Source organism: Strigops habroptila, chromosome 5 (genome assembly GCF_004027225.2).
Source record: "Strigops habroptila isolate Jane chromosome 5, bStrHab1.2.pri, whole genome shotgun sequence".
In the NCBI taxonomy this organism is placed as follows: Eukaryota; Metazoa; Chordata; class Aves; order Psittaciformes; family Psittacidae; genus Strigops; species Strigops habroptila.
Window position 1 is genome coordinate 63,333,979 of NC_044281.2, and position 17,074 is coordinate 63,351,052.

At 43.5% G+C, this 17,074-nt stretch overlaps 1 protein-coding gene across 1 annotated transcript in view; it reads left to right on the forward strand.

Annotated features, from left to right (window-relative positions):
* The window catches only part of C5H10orf71 (chromosome 5 C10orf71 homolog), a 70,723-nt gene extending 54,006 nt beyond the window's left edge, over positions 1-16,717 (forward strand). Inside the window, exons 2-3 of the mRNA XM_030488552.1 lie at positions 10,126-10,300; positions 11,930-16,717. Coding sequence (XP_030344412.1) covers positions 12,104-16,717 — 4,614 coding nt within the window. The 5' untranslated portion in view covers positions 10,126-10,300; positions 11,930-12,103. The remainder of the gene's footprint in view (positions 1-10,125; positions 10,301-11,929) is intronic.
* The last annotated feature ends 357 nt before the right edge of the window (positions 16,718-17,074 follow it).

A 17,074-nucleotide genomic window follows, 5' to 3' on the forward strand; every position in this document is an offset into this window, starting at 1 on the left:
CATAAGCTTTTCTGAGTCCAGTTGTTGAAGAACTTCTTAATCTGCCATCCCAAGGAACTGCATTTTATTAGCCTAGCTGCAGAACTCAGCAGTAAAATAAGAACAGAAATAATTAAAATTGAACTTGAAAAGCCAAACTGCTTATGCTTTTTTAAATGGCCTGTGAACAAGTAATCCGATTATATCTGAATAGGCAAAAGTTTTCCAGCAGCAGGCCAGAGCAATCACTTCACACTGACTTTGCACAATATCAGCTAGAGGGTTCCTCACTACTCCTCTGCCATTGCTGAGTGGGAGGCTGGGGAGAAAGAAAACTGAGAAGAAATAAGAAGGAGAAATAAGCTTTCCAGACAGGATCACAGTCCATGGCTCTTTTCATTCACTTCTTCAAGGAACTGACCGTGTAAAAAGCAAATGCCCTCAGTTAAATGCTTGAAGGATAAGACCTGTGGAAAACGCTAACAAATTAAAGATTCCCAGTATATTGGAACCCCAAAACAACTAAACTTCTCCATCCTTCCAAGTTCATCACTAGGAAGTTATTTACATACTTATTCACAACTTAGTTACAAAAACAGTTGTAACAGGCACTCACCAGTGAACTTGAAGGCCACAGCTGGGTGGAGGTACGCAGGTACAATTGCACCCCTGCACCGCAAACCAAAAGCACACAAAAATTTCACTCTGTAGCCTCTCATTCCTACACGTTTCTCTGAAATGTTTGTCTTGTCTGTGTGTGTTTTACTAGAGCTGTGCAAAGTGCCCATGAAAACGTAAATCCCTCCAGGACCAGGAAAAAAGCCAACTAACCCTGTGAGCCAGGTTGGGAGAAAATACCATTTGTGTATTAGTCTTTCTTTAGTCTAGCTGAGTTTACACATACAGAAAGTTGCTGTCAGAGGCAAATTCTGCAAGTGGATTTTAGCTGCAGGCTTTGCTGTGCTGGCTTGCCTGCAGCCGGGGTGCCAGGTCACACAGAGCTTTGTCTACTATAAGCAAGAGGGTGAGTCCGCTGCTTTTAGAGCTAGTGTGCATTGCTTCAGGTAGGGTTGCATTTGGGACCAGTGGTCTGTGAGCCAGCTGACAGGTGCGTGGGGAAAGGGACGATAGTGGGGACTCCATGTGTGCACTGATAAGGGGAGCTTTACCCTCGAGAAAAGGCTATCTCGCTTCAATCAAGCCTGTGCATGTTTTGGGGTGGGTCAGTGATTGCTTATACATATACATTTAAAGGTATATACATGTATATATATTTTTGTGTGTGTTTTAAGCTTAGTGTTTTCTGACTATGTTGCTGGTTGGCAGGTTTTTATGACTTTCAAGTGTGTATGGTCAGAGAGACTGCCATCAAGACCCCTGTCCCTTAGCAGCCCAAGAGAAACTGAGGCAGCATTGCAGCCGTAAGAGGACAACCCTTCCCCAGAAGTAAGGTTTCCCTCTCTCTTGGGTTCTCCTGCCAAATGATCCTTGTTGGACAGGCATAGAAAACAGATATTTAATTATAGTCCTAGGCTTTTTTAACATCCATTTCTTGTGCTTGCGGATAATGATATGCAAGAAGGCATTAGCCAATAATGATTAATCTAAATCAATAATCTGGTAACAGTCAAACCAATCTTTTTATGACCCAAGCAGGTCAAATAGTGCTGCATCTTTATTTTCAGTCTCTCGCATAGCTACATCTCAGTAGTTTCACGGACGCTTTTCCTGTTACTTACACGCTGTGTCTGAGGCTGCTTTGGGAAGTGTGATAGAGCTATGACAGTCAGGTACATGAAGGCCACCTAACTCATACTTTCCACTTGGAAAAGATAGAGGTGTAAATCCCTGCAAATTTTTTTTTTAAGTCTCTAAAAGAAATGAATGCATTTAACATTTGGCTACACCTTAATATGCAGAGTCAGCAAATATCAATATCTGGTAATTTACAGATACTGCAGATCCTCAGTCTCAGATGTGTCTCTGTCACTTTTACCTGGATCAGACACAAGCTGTCATACTGTAAGGTCAGCTTGGCTTGTCTGTCAGCTTCGTTATAGACCCTTGCACAATTCTGCACACTTCTAATGGCTTCTGTTGTGTTGAGATGTATTTCAGGTCTGTCCTTTGCATGCTTCAGAGCATAGTGCTTTCAGAAATTGGAGTAAGTGCCCAGGATTTACTGGGTTGGTAAGTCAGAAATTGGAGTAAGTGCCCAGAAGCAACAGCATGCTTAGAGGGAGCTGGACCCTGCAAGCCATAGGTCCAAAATCTAGGGTTTGTGCTGCGGCAGTGGGGCAGCATTTCTGATCATGATGATGTTGTTCACTGAGACTCTTTGTTTTGACTGATCTGTTTTGACGTAGTGACATTAGGACTTTTAGTCTGTTTCTCCAAAAATTAGAAATTATTCTTTAATCAGGCTTACGAATTAAGTGAAGGTATAGACAAGTAGCTAGAATTGCCTCTTGGGGTGCAGAGGAGAACTGAGGAGAAGAGCTGGTAAAGAAGTGTCTGGTGACAGCACTGGGCTGTGGATAACCCTATTGCAGGGTTCTTCAGAGGGTCTGGGTGGTCTGGGAAAGCACTGGGATAACAGCATTACTGAGGTTGCTGAGGGACTGCTTCAGCCAAAATCATTGGCCTGTCCCTTAGGGAACAAGTGTGGATTCTGCTTAAAACTCTTGTATTTTCCTTTCTGTCTTTTGCATACATCCTTTACAGAATAATCACAAGAAATGCCTTAGCATGTGCATTAACTGTAAAGGAATGAGGAATTGCCTTTGGGACACATCATTAAATCATAACAATGAATCAATCTCTGAATAGGAAGAGAGAGTCTGCATTTCCCAAAGAGGAAATAAAAGCCAAAACCAACCACAACTCCTTTCGCACAGTGAAGAGGGAACTGGAAGGAACTTCCTTCTTGCTCAGGAGAAGACCACTGTCTGGAGTTCGCTCCTAAAAAGGAGAAAAATAGTATGGCCTCTAAAGGTAATACCTGGGGTAAGGGTAGGTGGGCTCTCCCCTGTCCTCTAAAAGTCCTCACATGGGAGGGATAGCTGTTCCATGGCTATCTTCTAGATAGCAGGCAGGAGTAAGGCAAGCCACAGCTTTTGTCCTTCAACTGGAATGGCTCTGTTATAATCACAAATGGTTGAGGAGCAGTTTGTCATCAGAGGAAAGATGTTATGTGAATGAATGGCTGTGCGCTTGAATCATATGCTCTGACGTATGTGTGTATTTCCCTCCCTGCCACACTGCTTGCTCAAGAACTGGGATCTTTTGACTGCACTTGAAAGCACTCTGGCAAGGTTTAAGAAAGCTCAATTCCTGCAGCATGAGCCAGAAAACTTTGAAAACCAAAGCCTCCACCTTCTCTTCTCCCCTGTGGTACATACACCTATTTGTCTTTGGTAACGTAAGACAGATATTTTAGGATATTGTATGTCCCTAAATCCCAGGGAATTCAATGGGTGAGAAAACCACTCAAAACTTGAAAGTACTTTGAACCCAGCATATGGAAATGGTTTGAATTCTTTTCTTTATAGAAAAAGGATTCAGCAAAATCCTAGTCCAAACCCTGGCACCCAGAGTGTAAAAAGGAAAGGAGCAGGTGAGACTATCAGTAAAAGAGTAATACTTGTTTTCTGCAAGCCTGTTATTTCCTGAGACTGTATCCTGTGTGAGTGGGTATGGATCAGACTCTCCTTATTAAGAAGCTTAAATGGTCTGAGTGTAAACTTGACAGTGCAGATGGTATCAGTGTGCTGGGGCTGATGAGGAGAGCAGTGTAAGTGGGGGATGGTTTCAGATTCCCCAGCCTGGAAAGAGAAGTGAGGCATGGCTGGTTACCAGCTGCAGATTTCCTTGTGTAGGTCACAGAGGAGAATACACCTCCTTCCCTTTTGTGTCTAACATACTTGCTGGTATCACTACAATTTTCCCATGATGGACTGGGACTGTCCAGCATGCTCCTTTACAAGGCATGCAAGCCATTACATTTGTTTTCTTGTCTATGTGTCTTTCTTCCCTTCCCCTTTGTCATCTCCTATCTCTAGCCATTGCAATGTTGTGGTACTTTACAGCTTTCCCACTCCTATGGGAAAATCTCCTTTCTCCCACTCAGGAAGTGAAAACTCAGAAGCTTTCATCGTCTAATCTTTGCTTAAGACTAAATGAAAGGAGATGAATACCCATCTTGTGAGCCAAAATCCTGTTAGTGCTCAGTGAGGGGGCTGTAGCAATGCAAATGTCAGTCATCACCTTGAACTAGTGAGGAAGGCTTGAGTCTTCATGATCTCAGAGAGATATAGGTATCAAGCACCTGAGGTGGAGCTGAGATCTTTTCAGGAAGTCAGTCACCTGCAAATCTGGATAGGTTTCGCTATACAATGTAATGCCAAGCTACAGCACCATAATCAGTTGAAGGGTTGTTTGGTTTTTTTTGTAAAGGCTCATGGTAAAGTACCACAACCTATGAAGGGCAGTGGGAAGGCACATTTTTGCTTTAAATGACAAAGATTAAGCTTTTATCATGTGATTCAGAAAAAACAGATTTGGTTCCCTGCCCTGCCACAGATGCCCTGTTTTGGGCATCTTGGGCAAATCAATCGGTTGAAGTTGGGCCTTAGCTGCTGATCTGTGAGACAGAAATCTTGCTTGCAGGAGGGAGTTGGTAAGGATAAATAGCCACAAGGTGCTCATGTACTGTGTTACTGGGGAGCTGTATAAATATCTCAGTGTATAATGACTGACCTAGTTACTGACTGGCCTTTTGCAGTCAGACATTTAATGCCAAGAAATGCACTGTTTGGGTTCAGTTGCTTAAATGTCACTTGTCCGTGCTGACTCCAGGTCATGGGAGGAGCACTATCCCTTGCACTTGTGATTCTTGTAGACTTGTGCTGTTTGTCAGGTGTTGCACCTGCCCTTTGCCTGCGTTAGTCATGCTCTCTGTGCCTTTGATTTCTGCCATCATGTCTGATGTTACTGACTCTTCAAAGGCAGTGGATAGGGCTCAGGTAATAGAAGGAGTGAACAGGAGTTTCAGGAAAGCCTCAGCCCAGATACAACCCTTTCTGAGAGACATTTCCTTTTTCCACACTTGACAGGCCTCTTGGCAGGATGGGGCATTTGGAGGACACTGGGAAAGGCAGTCTGGAGACCAGCTGGAAATAGCTGTTGGGTCTTTGCCATTGAACCAGAAAGGGTCAGGTAGAGAGACTTGCCATGTTTCTCCATAGCTGTCACAAGCAGTCTCTGTTCCTCCCATTTTAATTCACATGAGGTCTTCATGTCCCATTGCTTGGAGCTTTGTGGTCTGAGCTGAAGAGATAAGCTTTCCAGCTGGGGCCTGGAAGAGGTTCACATCCTTTGAGGACAGGTCACAGTGCAGAATGCATAACGCACAGTCATTAGGTAGGTACAAACCCTCCTTGCATTCATGCTTCCACCAAGTTGTGCTGACCTTCCTCAAGCTGTGAGTCTGATGAGTCCCTGGGTTCAGCTCCCATGGCAACAGATGCACTAGCTTCAGTAGAGCTCATGGGGAGAAAAAGACTTCAGCTGTCTTTTCTTCAGGAAAAAAAAAAAAAGTTTGATTAAACAAATAAAATCCCAATCATATTCATTTTAACATTTCCCCTAGAGAGATATTTGGAAATTTATATATATATACACACATACATATTTTGATATAATACTTAGGAAAATTTCAAAACAAGATCACACTCTGTTGCAATACTGTAAGAGTGGTTTTTGACATAGAAAATAAAATTTAAAGTTTCAGTAATGTTAAACGGCATGCACCATCTCTGACTTAAGGACAGTAGCGATATACTATTTTAACTATTATGGTAGATATTACATGTTACTTCTATTTATCATTTAATTTCTCTTCAGAATTATTATTCCATGTGAAATTTCAAAAACAGTCTAAATGAAAACATCCTCCCATCACACACACAAACACATTTCTAAAATATGTTGTCCACAGGATGGCAATTCAGATTGGCAGCCAGCTCTCCTCACCCTTTCTGGGACTGCACAATGTTTACCACACGAGCTTTAGGTAATATTGCAGAAAAGAGCAAAACTACTTTATCCCAAATAGCACTGCTATTGTCAGTGGTGAGTGATAGAGGTTAGAAAATCAGAGTTGTCCAGACAACACAATTTGGAGGCATAGCAATGTGGTATCGGTTTCAAATCCCTTTCCTTCACATGTTGGTCTGAATGCCATATGGGGGTGAGGTTTGGCTCTTCAGAGATGCTGGATTTCACTTTACTGTGGTTACAGTTACTTATGTAGCCTTCTGGATAATGCACCAGTGGCGGCTTAGGAAGTAGATGTATTTAGAGTCACCAATTCTGTTCTCAGTTATTCTACTGACGTCAGTAAAATGTCTCTAGATTTATACCGGTGTAACTGAGAACAGAAGTTGGCCCAAAGTCAAGAACAGTGTCTCCTCTTCTCTGGCCCAGGACAAGCTGTTCAAGACACAATTGCTGGGCCAAATCCTCAAGGAGAATGGAGCCAGTCTACACTGGTTTAGTTCAGACACATGGTTCCTTCACCTTGCTTTCTAGTGCAATGATCAAAGATCTGATGCTGGAATAGCTGAGGTCACTTTGTTTGATGCTAGACATTCCTGTCAGTGTTTGGGATCTTCACCCTAAATGTTTGAACCAACTGAATCCACCTTCCATCAGCTGGAGCAGTTACTTGTATTTGAGCAAAGTGGTTCCCCTTTCCCCAAGCGGGAGAATTCATTTTAGCTGTCCTTTATGACCACAAAGCATAGATTAAAGTGATCTTGTTGGATGAGGGAAATGGAGGTTTGTGCTAATTACTTTCATTTTACAACAGTCTTAATCCAGAAGTTGCCTTTCTTGACAGTTCAGAGAAATGTGGCTGGAGCACCACTGTCTCTCTTGTTGGGCAGCTCCCCTCCTTGGTGAGAGCATCATGATCCTTCCCTCATCCATGTGCCCCAAGGGCTGCTCAGAGAGGCAGCGTGCCTAGAGCAGCCCAGGCAGCAGGACAGATAGAGAGCATTTGATTCCAGTGCAGCCCAATATGACCAGCAGCCTTGGCAGTCCAAACATCCCAGGACAAGGGACGTTCAGGCATTCTACACCAGGCTACGGTGTATTTCTTTTCTCCTGGACATCATTCTGGCTCCTTGTCTCTGACAGGGTCTCACAGGGTGACTTTTTAGCTCCTTGACGCCTTTTTGTCTTTTTTCCTAAATGCACAATGAAGACAGCAGTACTGTGATCACTGACTGACAGCAGCACACTCAGTAGCCATTCGCATACTGATCACTGCTGCCATGCAGGATTTTCCAGTGATACCCCAGAGACCTCCTCAGCCATCCCTGCTCAGGCTGGCAAGCAGCTGCCATCGGCTGGGAGTGTTGTCTTGTCCTGACATAACTGAACAGGCCTGTTTCCATCCAGCCCTCTCATCCTGTTACAAGTTTCCATGTGTGCCATGGACAAACATACACCTATGCAAAAAAGTCATCAATTCAGGGATCTCTCCTATTTCCCATGGCAAGAAGCATTAACTGTTCATTTTCATGATGAGCCCCTAAAAGCACAAAGCAGCAACATGTGTGCAAGTAGAGCATGCTGCTGAATTAAACCTCAGCTAGCAGTCACCACAGGGCTCTGAGTTTTCTTGGAGCTGTGGATGGATGCCGTACAGAAAGCACCACATGAAGAAGCCAGCTCACAAAGATTAAAAAAATAATAATAATAAACCTTCCTTCCATCTCCCTTCTCTTCCCATGCTCAACGGGAATGCAGTGCTGCTGACTTCAGATTGCTATACAGCTCCCAAGGGTGCTGCCAAAATGCCACTGCGATGTCTCATGGCACAACGTTTCAGCCAAATACCAGCCCAAGGGGCGTGGGAGAAACAACCAGCCCTTTATATTTTGCAACAGCAGTGATGTCACACGCTCCAGCCAAGTTTGCTGGTTTGCCCAGCTCCTACCTAGTGAAAAAAGTTGACATTCAGCCTGTGCCAGGCCAGGAATAGTCTCTGTAATTTAACCTCCTCATCATAACTTGCTAGGCACTTAAGAGAGCCACTGAAAAAAGCCTCCTATTTAAAAGAGGGGAGGTTGGTTTCTGATTAAGCTCCTTGAAATCTGTACATTCATGCAAGCTTTTTTGATAGCTCGTATCAGATAATGCCTGTTGCAAACCCCTCACATATTTCTCAGTGTTTCCCAAACAGTTCCAAATGCCCAGCGTTGCTTTCCTCTGTCTTGAAAATATACTAAATTCAGACATCCTTAAATGTTTGAACCAACTGAATCCTGACCTAAGCTCAAACGCTGCAACTTGCTTGCTGGCTGCCATGTTTGTCCAAAAAGGTAAAGAAATGGGATCTCACCAGATTACTAAACCAGCCACGATCAGCTGCTTTGCCCAAAGTTCGGAACTTGCCACCACACCTATACAAGAGATAGCTAGATGTCAAAGATATACAGTGCTGCAATTTCCATCCAGTCCCAGTAGTGATCTGCACCTGGAACACTTAGTTTAGATACAGCTTTTCCAGCTTGAAACATTACACTGCCCAAGTATCAGTACTGGCCAGGCAAGACAAGGATCTTCACAAGGGTTTCAGAGACAGTGACAGTCAGTATTCTTTTTTTAATCAGTGACACCAAGTTGTTTTTGTAACAGTGACTCCATCTAGGAAAATAATTGCTGAGATTACATCATGATCTCCATGTTTATTGTTACCCTACTCACATTTTCAGCAAGTGTTCTCAGTTTACAAGGGATAAGATGTTTCTTCAGACCTCTGTCCATGAGATCTGAAAGCCAACCTTCTTCCTAGTTCAGGCACCACCACCGATAGTGATAAACATTGTGCTGCTGGAATTTAGTTAACAGCCCTGTTGAAGCGTGAGCCAGAACATAATCACAATCTCCCAGCACTGCGTTGGCTTTGCTCAGTTAAGAGTACCACAGAAGCAGTAAAATTGTAATTTAACCTCTGAGCAAAGAGATAACCGAGTACATATTTCTGCAATGAGGATGCCCTTTTACATCTGGCTGCAACCAAACATAGCATTGGGGTTTTTAATTTATATTTACTTTTCTTTTTTATTGATTCAGACATCTTAAACAGATGACAAAAAGCTCTGATTGGTACAGACTTGTCCCTAAACCAACACTGCCCACTGTCCTTCCTCAGATAAAGTGTAGGAGGCCACCCCAGTGGGTGAGCCCTTGTTGCCACATTTGCCAGTGTGTTTTAAATACCACGGGCTGACACAAAAGCCTCAGAGGAGACCCTTGCTTCAGAAAAATCTACCATATAAAGCACATCTATGTGCTATTTGCATTGCCTAGGGCCGGGCAGTTCTCTTTGTAGGAAGTGGATATATTCTTGCAAAGAGTAAGCAAACTAGCTTGAACCTTGGGGGTCTCCACAGCAAAAAGAGAGCAGCAATACATTTGCCATAACTGAGCTTTCCTTTAGCATCTTCTGACTCTCATTCACACATGGAAACAAATTGGATGTTTTGTTTACTGCCCCTCACCATCTCAGCTGTCCACCTTTCCTCTCCTTTACAACAGGGACAGTGAAAAGGATGAACTTTCAAACCTCAGCTGTGTTAGTTCACAGTCCACCAGACCGACGTCTGTGTATACTTGCTTGGCAGTAGGAAGTCATGTACAGGTGGAGTGGAGGCATGCGTTTTCTTCTGCAGTCCCTATGAAAGCATGGCACAGCAGGGGTATAGACAGCAGCAGGGAAGAACTCATCTGGCACAACTCCTCTTTTTAGCCTGGAGACGTCACCCAGCCTTTGCAATGGGCAGACTGCCAGGAAACCATTGCTCACTCAGCTGTTAGTCCCTGCTGGGGCTACCAGAGAATGTTGGAGGTTGCAATAGTTGTTTGCTCGGAACCTGACTGCACTCCACAAGCTACCAAACCCTGAAGGTATCTGATTATTGTATTTTTGGGGTGGATACCTGCCTCTTTTGGTAAGAAATCCTGTAAGTCACTTCTAAAATGGTTGTAAAATGTGAATGAACAAGTAAATGAATGAATACAGCATGAGACAATCTTCAGATCATGCAAATAAATGTCTTTGTTTTCAAATTGCAGAGCTCATTTAGGATCAAAAAATGCTGACGGTTGGAAACATCCCAGGACACTACTTCTGTCGACTCTACATCACTGGACTATTTCTACCACTTCACTAAAGATGGTTAGAAATGATGCCAAATACAAGCATGAGAGGGAGTTCTAAATATGAGAAGCAAAGATACATGGCAGGCAGGTATGTACCTGTACTTCCCACTCATATGACAGCTAAGGATCAAAACCAAGAGTGGGATGGCCTTTCATTTGTCTTTGCTTTTTTTCTTGCTGCATTATACACAAAAATATATGGCAGCGAGGGGAGTGAAACTTGCTTTTTGAAAAATCTTTGTACAAAGTAAAATGGAGAAGCTCTATCAAGCTCATTTTATTTCTGGTGTAAATCTGTTGTAGTTCTCCATAAGTTACTGGAATTCTATTGCTGAAAGGACAGAATCAAGATTCACTATGATACTTTGAGTCTAAAAATAGGTTAGCTGAGATTTTTTCAATAGAAAGGGAAGGTGAGGAGTATTTTCAGTTGAACAGCTGAGCCTGAGTGATTCAGCCGGTTAAGCCCAGTTCCTCTGACTTTTCGTACTTTGACCAGTGCTGAATCCTCATAGAGAAAACGGTGCGCTTTACAAGAGTCTCACTGAGCTGAGCCTCTGGAATTATGGATTTGGACAGCTGGAGCAGTTGATATCTGGATCTGTATTTCATTGCTCAGTTCTACAGTGGATCCAAGATTTCAAGTAGAGCTGAAGGATCTGTTTTGCTTTTACTTGCTCCACCCAATGATTCCCCCATTCTGTCTTCAGACTGACGTGGAGTTGGACACAATCTACCATGCTGTAGGCCCTGACTGCACTGTAATCAGGGATTAATGGAAGGCTGTGATATTTTATAATTGTGTTGAATGGGTTACCTTTTGCTCCCAGCAGTTCTAGAACTGAAATCAAATATTCCTTGAGCTCCTTTAGTGGGTCTGCTAGAGTCCCCTAGGCACTCCTGCCTTCTGCTGGCTAAGCTGATATTAGCAGTCTCTTCAGTTTCAATGTACCAACCTGACTGTATCTGGATATGGGTGGCTATGGATATGGGTGGCTAAAGGATTTTACACCAGCAATATTAGCTTAGAACATGCTAATGCACAGTAAATCCTCTTTACCTGTGGTGCCATTCTGGTTTCTGAAACAAGAGTTCTGCTCAGGGTAATTATCACGGCAAAGCTCCAGCCTGATACAAGCAGGCTCATCTCTGTAGACTACATTTTCCACAGTCATGAGCTAATAGAGGAGTGAGGATATAATCTCCTATAATTTTATTTTTCACAAAATATTTTAAATTATAATTATGATGTCTTGTCAAGTAAGTTTTACCAACTTTTCTTTCATTTTGGACATAGTGTGCAATGATGTACTTTTTTTAAGTAAATTTTCCTCTTTTTATTACTCTAATTCTTCCTGCTCAAGAAATGGCTAACTTTCTTAGCTAAATACATGCACAGCACTCAGAAGTGCTTATAGTTTGAAGTACAGAAAGGGAAGTACTTGAAATTTGGTTCTTATATCCTTGTTTAAGAACCCAAGTAAAGGATCTGAGGTGAAACCACTTTTTTTAATGGCCCTTTCAAGAAATTAAACTATGAGCTACCATAAGCTACTCGTATTGTCAAACAGAATTATTTTTTATGATTTATTCATTGTATTGTTAGCATCTTGCTTAGAATACATGTAGGAGTAAATTAGTGACTGATATATCTGGGAAATGGTCACTGATAGTGTTAATATAGAAAAATGATTATTTATAATTTTTGACTTTGCAGAGAAGAAAATTTCCTTCAGCTATTCTGTAAGATGAATCAATGTGCAACAGCAGCATCAGGACAAATCACTTTGTGCTTGTGACTTGCTAACAACTGGAACAGCTGCAACCACCCCACACAGTCATCTTCCTGAAGTTAATCCTTTGGATAATTCATTCATGATTCCCATGAACAATGCAGGGAAATAAGAAACATACAGAGGGACATAGTGACTCCTCAAGTATTGGGAGTCTCCTGGATGAAACAGACAGAGAAGTGAGCAGCCTCACAGACCGGGCTTTCAAAAGTTTGTGTGTGGCAGAACTCGAAGACTCTTACAGTGAGTCAGATCTTGCCATTTCACCTGACTTCGCCCTCCAGTTCTCTGCTAAACTTCACCCAGGGACCTTAAACCATGCCATCAAGAAGAGCAATGTCTGTAACAAGCTAACAGCAAGAAACAATGAACATACAATATGGGCTTCAACATTCCAGCAGTTACCAAAGTGTGCTCCGGAGGAGGAAAAGGTTGCTAAAAATAACACCTTTGCCACAGAAAGGAAAAAAGTGAATTTGCCAGTTCCTGGTCCAAGGAACAATAAACATGCTTCAAAAGTGTCCTCTTTGATTAAGACATTTGATAAGACTGCAGACCAAGGGTCAGGGGGTTCCCTGATAGCTGTTAAGCAGCCCATTAAGAATAGCTTTCAAAAATGTAAATTAAATCATGGAAATGATATGGCTTGTTGGGATGACACAGATGTATTAAGCAACCACAAGGAACTTTCTGAATATTCTGAGACTAGCCAAGGTAGCCACTGTCTCAGCAAACATGAGCCACAGAAAAGACCTAATAAAATAGACCTGAGTTATTGTGGCTCTGATGATTATTATCCTGTGCTGATTGAGATATCAAAAGTAGCCAAGTCGAATTTTTCCCGTTCTTCTAAAAAGGCTTTAAAAAACAGAAGTGTGAAAGTTAATGAGCCAGCAAAAAAAGGTAATTTTCTTCACAGTGAGAATAGCGCTTTTGAATCATGGAACGTTCATCATAAAAAACTGGCTGAAAAGGAGGAATTTGTTGATATAAAAATGAAAAAGGAAGGTCTTACATACCTGGAAGAAGCACCATTTATTAAAGGATCCTACACACAGGAACATAAATTGCCACCTGTCAAGACCACCGTTGCTAAGAAACAGGAGAAGGATTTTCAGATGAAGCTAACACCAGAAGCTGCTTTCAGCATCCCTCTCCCAGCTGCATATGAACCTCAGGACGCCCTTCCTTCAGAAACTGAATTTCCTGCTGCTCTTCCTCCTACACCCCCCCCTAGAATCCATGTGCACCGGGGTCACCCTCGGCCACCCCCTGTCCCACACCTTCCACCTCCAAACCAGCAGGGCCATCCCCCAAAACCCCCTACTCCTGAAGCCCCTCCTGTGCCACCACCGCCAGTGCCAGCTCCACTTTCACCCCCTGCCATATCCCCAGCCCCCGTCTCGCCCCAGTCCATGTCCCACAGGATGGTTTCACCTATGTCCCAAGCACCCAGCCCACCTCCACCAAGACCCCTGGCCACCTTAACTGAAGGGGAGCCCCTTAGTCCCCAGTTGGGCAATACCTGTCTGCCCTGGAGGAGGCAGAGGGCTGCAAAAGGGGCAGCAGAGAGGAGACAGACTTCAAAGGAGAAGTTCACAGCCAGCGATGAGACATGCTCATTGTCTGAAAAGGTGACTGGTGTCAAACCTGCTCTGGAGGTGACTCCTCTGGCTAAACAGGTAAACTCCCCTCGATCAATCAGTCCCCCTTTCAACATCACCGAACTCTTAACACCCATCATACCACCAAAACAGGAGGTGGACACTGTTGAAAGTGAGCTGATCCCACTGACACCTCCTCCCACTGAGAGCACGGCACTGAGAGACCATGAGGGGAACACATTTGACAATTACAGGTCTCGGGATAGTTACAAATCAAAAGCATCGAGTCTGTTATTCAACTTGAAGGATGTGCGTAAACGTGTTAAAAGCATTTATACCCCTTCTCCTCTGTTAAGGGCCTTGGAGGAGAAAAATAAAATGAGGGAAAATATCCAGGAGACTACAAAAATGAATGCCTCACTCTCCACTTCACAAGAAAAAAGTAACAAGAATATTGCAGACAAAGATGAATTGAGTGATATAACCTCCATATTGTCGGGCAGTATTCACGAAAAGGACAATAAAACTGATTTAACTGGACACTTTGCAGACAATTACCTGACTATGAGCTCACCCCAGACAACAGGGGACCTTTTATTTTACCAAACTGGAGACAACTTGCAGCAAGACAACTCAACACGTGAAGATCTGGTTAAAAACACAAGGGAGAATGAAAACTTCCCCTTGTTCAGACATGAATCAAATGAACCTGATTTAAGAAAACATCTGCACTATCCAGCACTGAAACCATTCAGTAGAGATAATGCAGACATGACAGCTGGGCAAAATCCCAGTGTCCAGAATGAGGAAAATGAGAGACAGGCTGCTATTCGGAATAAAATTCTTGCCTTCAAAACACTCCCAAATCAACTCTCACCAGCAGAGGATGTGCCTTACAGTGACCCCCAAACCAATATGGTGGTACCTGACCGTGAAGCACAAGGCAGAAGAAGCACTAGTTCTTCAGAGCAGTCTTTTGTCTCCACGGTAGAGCAGCCACTTCAGGATGAGTCATTTCCACCAGTGCCCCTGATGCAAAAGGCATGCCTTCAAGAAAGCCAGAGGACTGACAGTGAAATGGGTACAGACAGTAAGAATAGCCACAACGAGAAAGGGGAAGAGGTTGGGGAAGGTGAACTGCAATATTATGCTTGTATCAGCTCTGGTACTGGTGCAGCAGAGAAGGGGGAGGGGAAGGTTACTGGGAATGAACAGAGGAGCTTGATGAAAGAGAAACTAAGGAGAGAGAAAAGCAAGGAGGCCAACAGCATGAATTCTGCTGCCAGCAGTGTAAGGGACATGTCCGTCCGCAAGCCTGAAGAACCACAAACACCACCATCTTCAAGTGCAACCAAACCCAGTCTGTTTATGATTAAAGATAACACATTCAGGTCACCTCAGGTAATAAGGGCTGTCAAACTGCCTCTGTTCAGGTCCTTTTCCCTGGATGATACAGTGAGCAGCAGTTATAAGGAAATGGAAGGTAGGTTTATGCCTCCAGCATGGCACAACAAGCAGCACCAAAAGATGTTGCATGCTCAGGAGGCAGGCTGGTCAGTATCGAGGCGCAGAGGGAAGCAGAATGTGAGGGATGGAGCAATCGACAGAGGAAAAGAAGCCAGTGAGCCTGGATCTACTTCAGCAACACTGGATCCCAGTCATCTGGAAGATACAGAGAACTTTTCATTAGGGAAGCTAATGGAAAAAGATAAAGAAACTTGTGCTTTGTTAAATGAAGTTGGGGAAATGAGTGAGGAAAGTGTCTGCAGAAGGAAAGAGAGGACCCAGCCTAGGAAGGCAAGACACAGCTTAACACAGCCAAATTTAGGTCTGGAAAATGACCAAGCACAAAACAACCCCAGCTATCCCACAGAAAGAAAGACAAATTACTTTAAGAATCATCATCTATCTAATCGCAGGGGTGGCTCTTGTGCAAAAAAAATAATCACTAGGGAGACAATTTCCCCCGTGACTGACTCCATATCAGAGGACCACACTTATTCTCCTGTATCCCATGAAGCTTTGGAGGACATCCTACACACAGAAGGTGCACCAGTTTTGTTAGACAGTCTTGCATGCTCTGCTGTTGCAAGCCCCAGGTCAGGCAGCACGATGCACTCTCTTACTGCCAGTTCATCGTCAGACAAACCAACAATTTCTGGCCTTAGAGAGACAGAGGGTGTTATAAACCCTGCCTTGCTGAACATGGCACTAAAAAGCCAAGCTGATATGGCTGCAGAAGAGATACTTGGTTCAGCACAGAGAAATCTGCTTTCTGATTCTCCAGGGGAAGCTGAGAGACTGGAGCCCAGGGAACCTAGGGAGAGAGCAGCAGGCAAGCCTCCTGCCGTGCCACCAAAAACAGAAAAAGCTCTGCGACGGGCCAAAAAGCTGGCAAACAGGAGAAAGAAAATGCAAGAGCAGCAGAAAAAACATCAGACTGAGCATACAGATGGTGTAGAGAGAAAGTCTTCTCATTCTGGACAGACTCTCTCATCCTTGGGATATTCTCCTCTCCACCCTACCCCTCACTCAACTTTTACTCCCACAGAAACCAGTACAGGAAGACCCAGTCATGCATCAGCAGTAAGCCCTTCACCCTCTTTAACCCAGCGTAAACTCCTCCAAGACCCTGATTCTGGTCAATACTATGTAGTTGATTTACCAGCTGAAGTTAATATAAAGACATTTTATGACCCCGAAACTGGCAAATATGTTCAAGTGTCAGTCCCTTCCTCAGAAGGGAACTTAGACCAACCCTCCTCTTCAGAAATTATGAATTCCCCCTATGTCTCCTACCCTAGAGTGCTGCCTTTACCAGCTTCATCTGTAGCAGTGCTGAAGTCACCTTCTCAGCTCTCTGAACCTACCTGGTTAATGTCAGCTGTACCAGGAGAATCAACTGAACTACCTGAAGATGGCCAGCAGGACTGCAGATACTCTGAAGCTGTGGATACTCAGCCCTATATCGAACCAGCCTCTTACTCCTACAGTCAAGATATTCAAGAAACTAAAGTTCACTTAGGAAAGGACATGAGCCCAACACCAAATACTGGCATAGTTTCCATCACAGATTTAGATGATTTTGCTGCTGAAGGAGTATCTTGAAAACTGAAATAACAAAATATGCCAGCTAGTGTTAAGAACTGTTTGGACAGACACATGCACACAAAAGCACATGCAGATTTGATATTTGTACAACACTTCATGTCTGAATCTCATTGTGTTTTGGGTGGGAAGGAAAATGAAGGCTGACCACATTTAAAGATGCGAGGTGATGATCACTCTGAACAGTGAAATTGAGTAAGCACCGAATTATCAGTGAGATGAAAGGGCAATGCCAGCTAAACAAATAAATACAACAGTATGAAGCCACTGCTTGCTACTGCTGCTGCTTTGCCATTATGGTGGCTGGGATTACCAAAGCAAGTGTCCTTTTGCCCAGATGTGTTGCATGATATATGA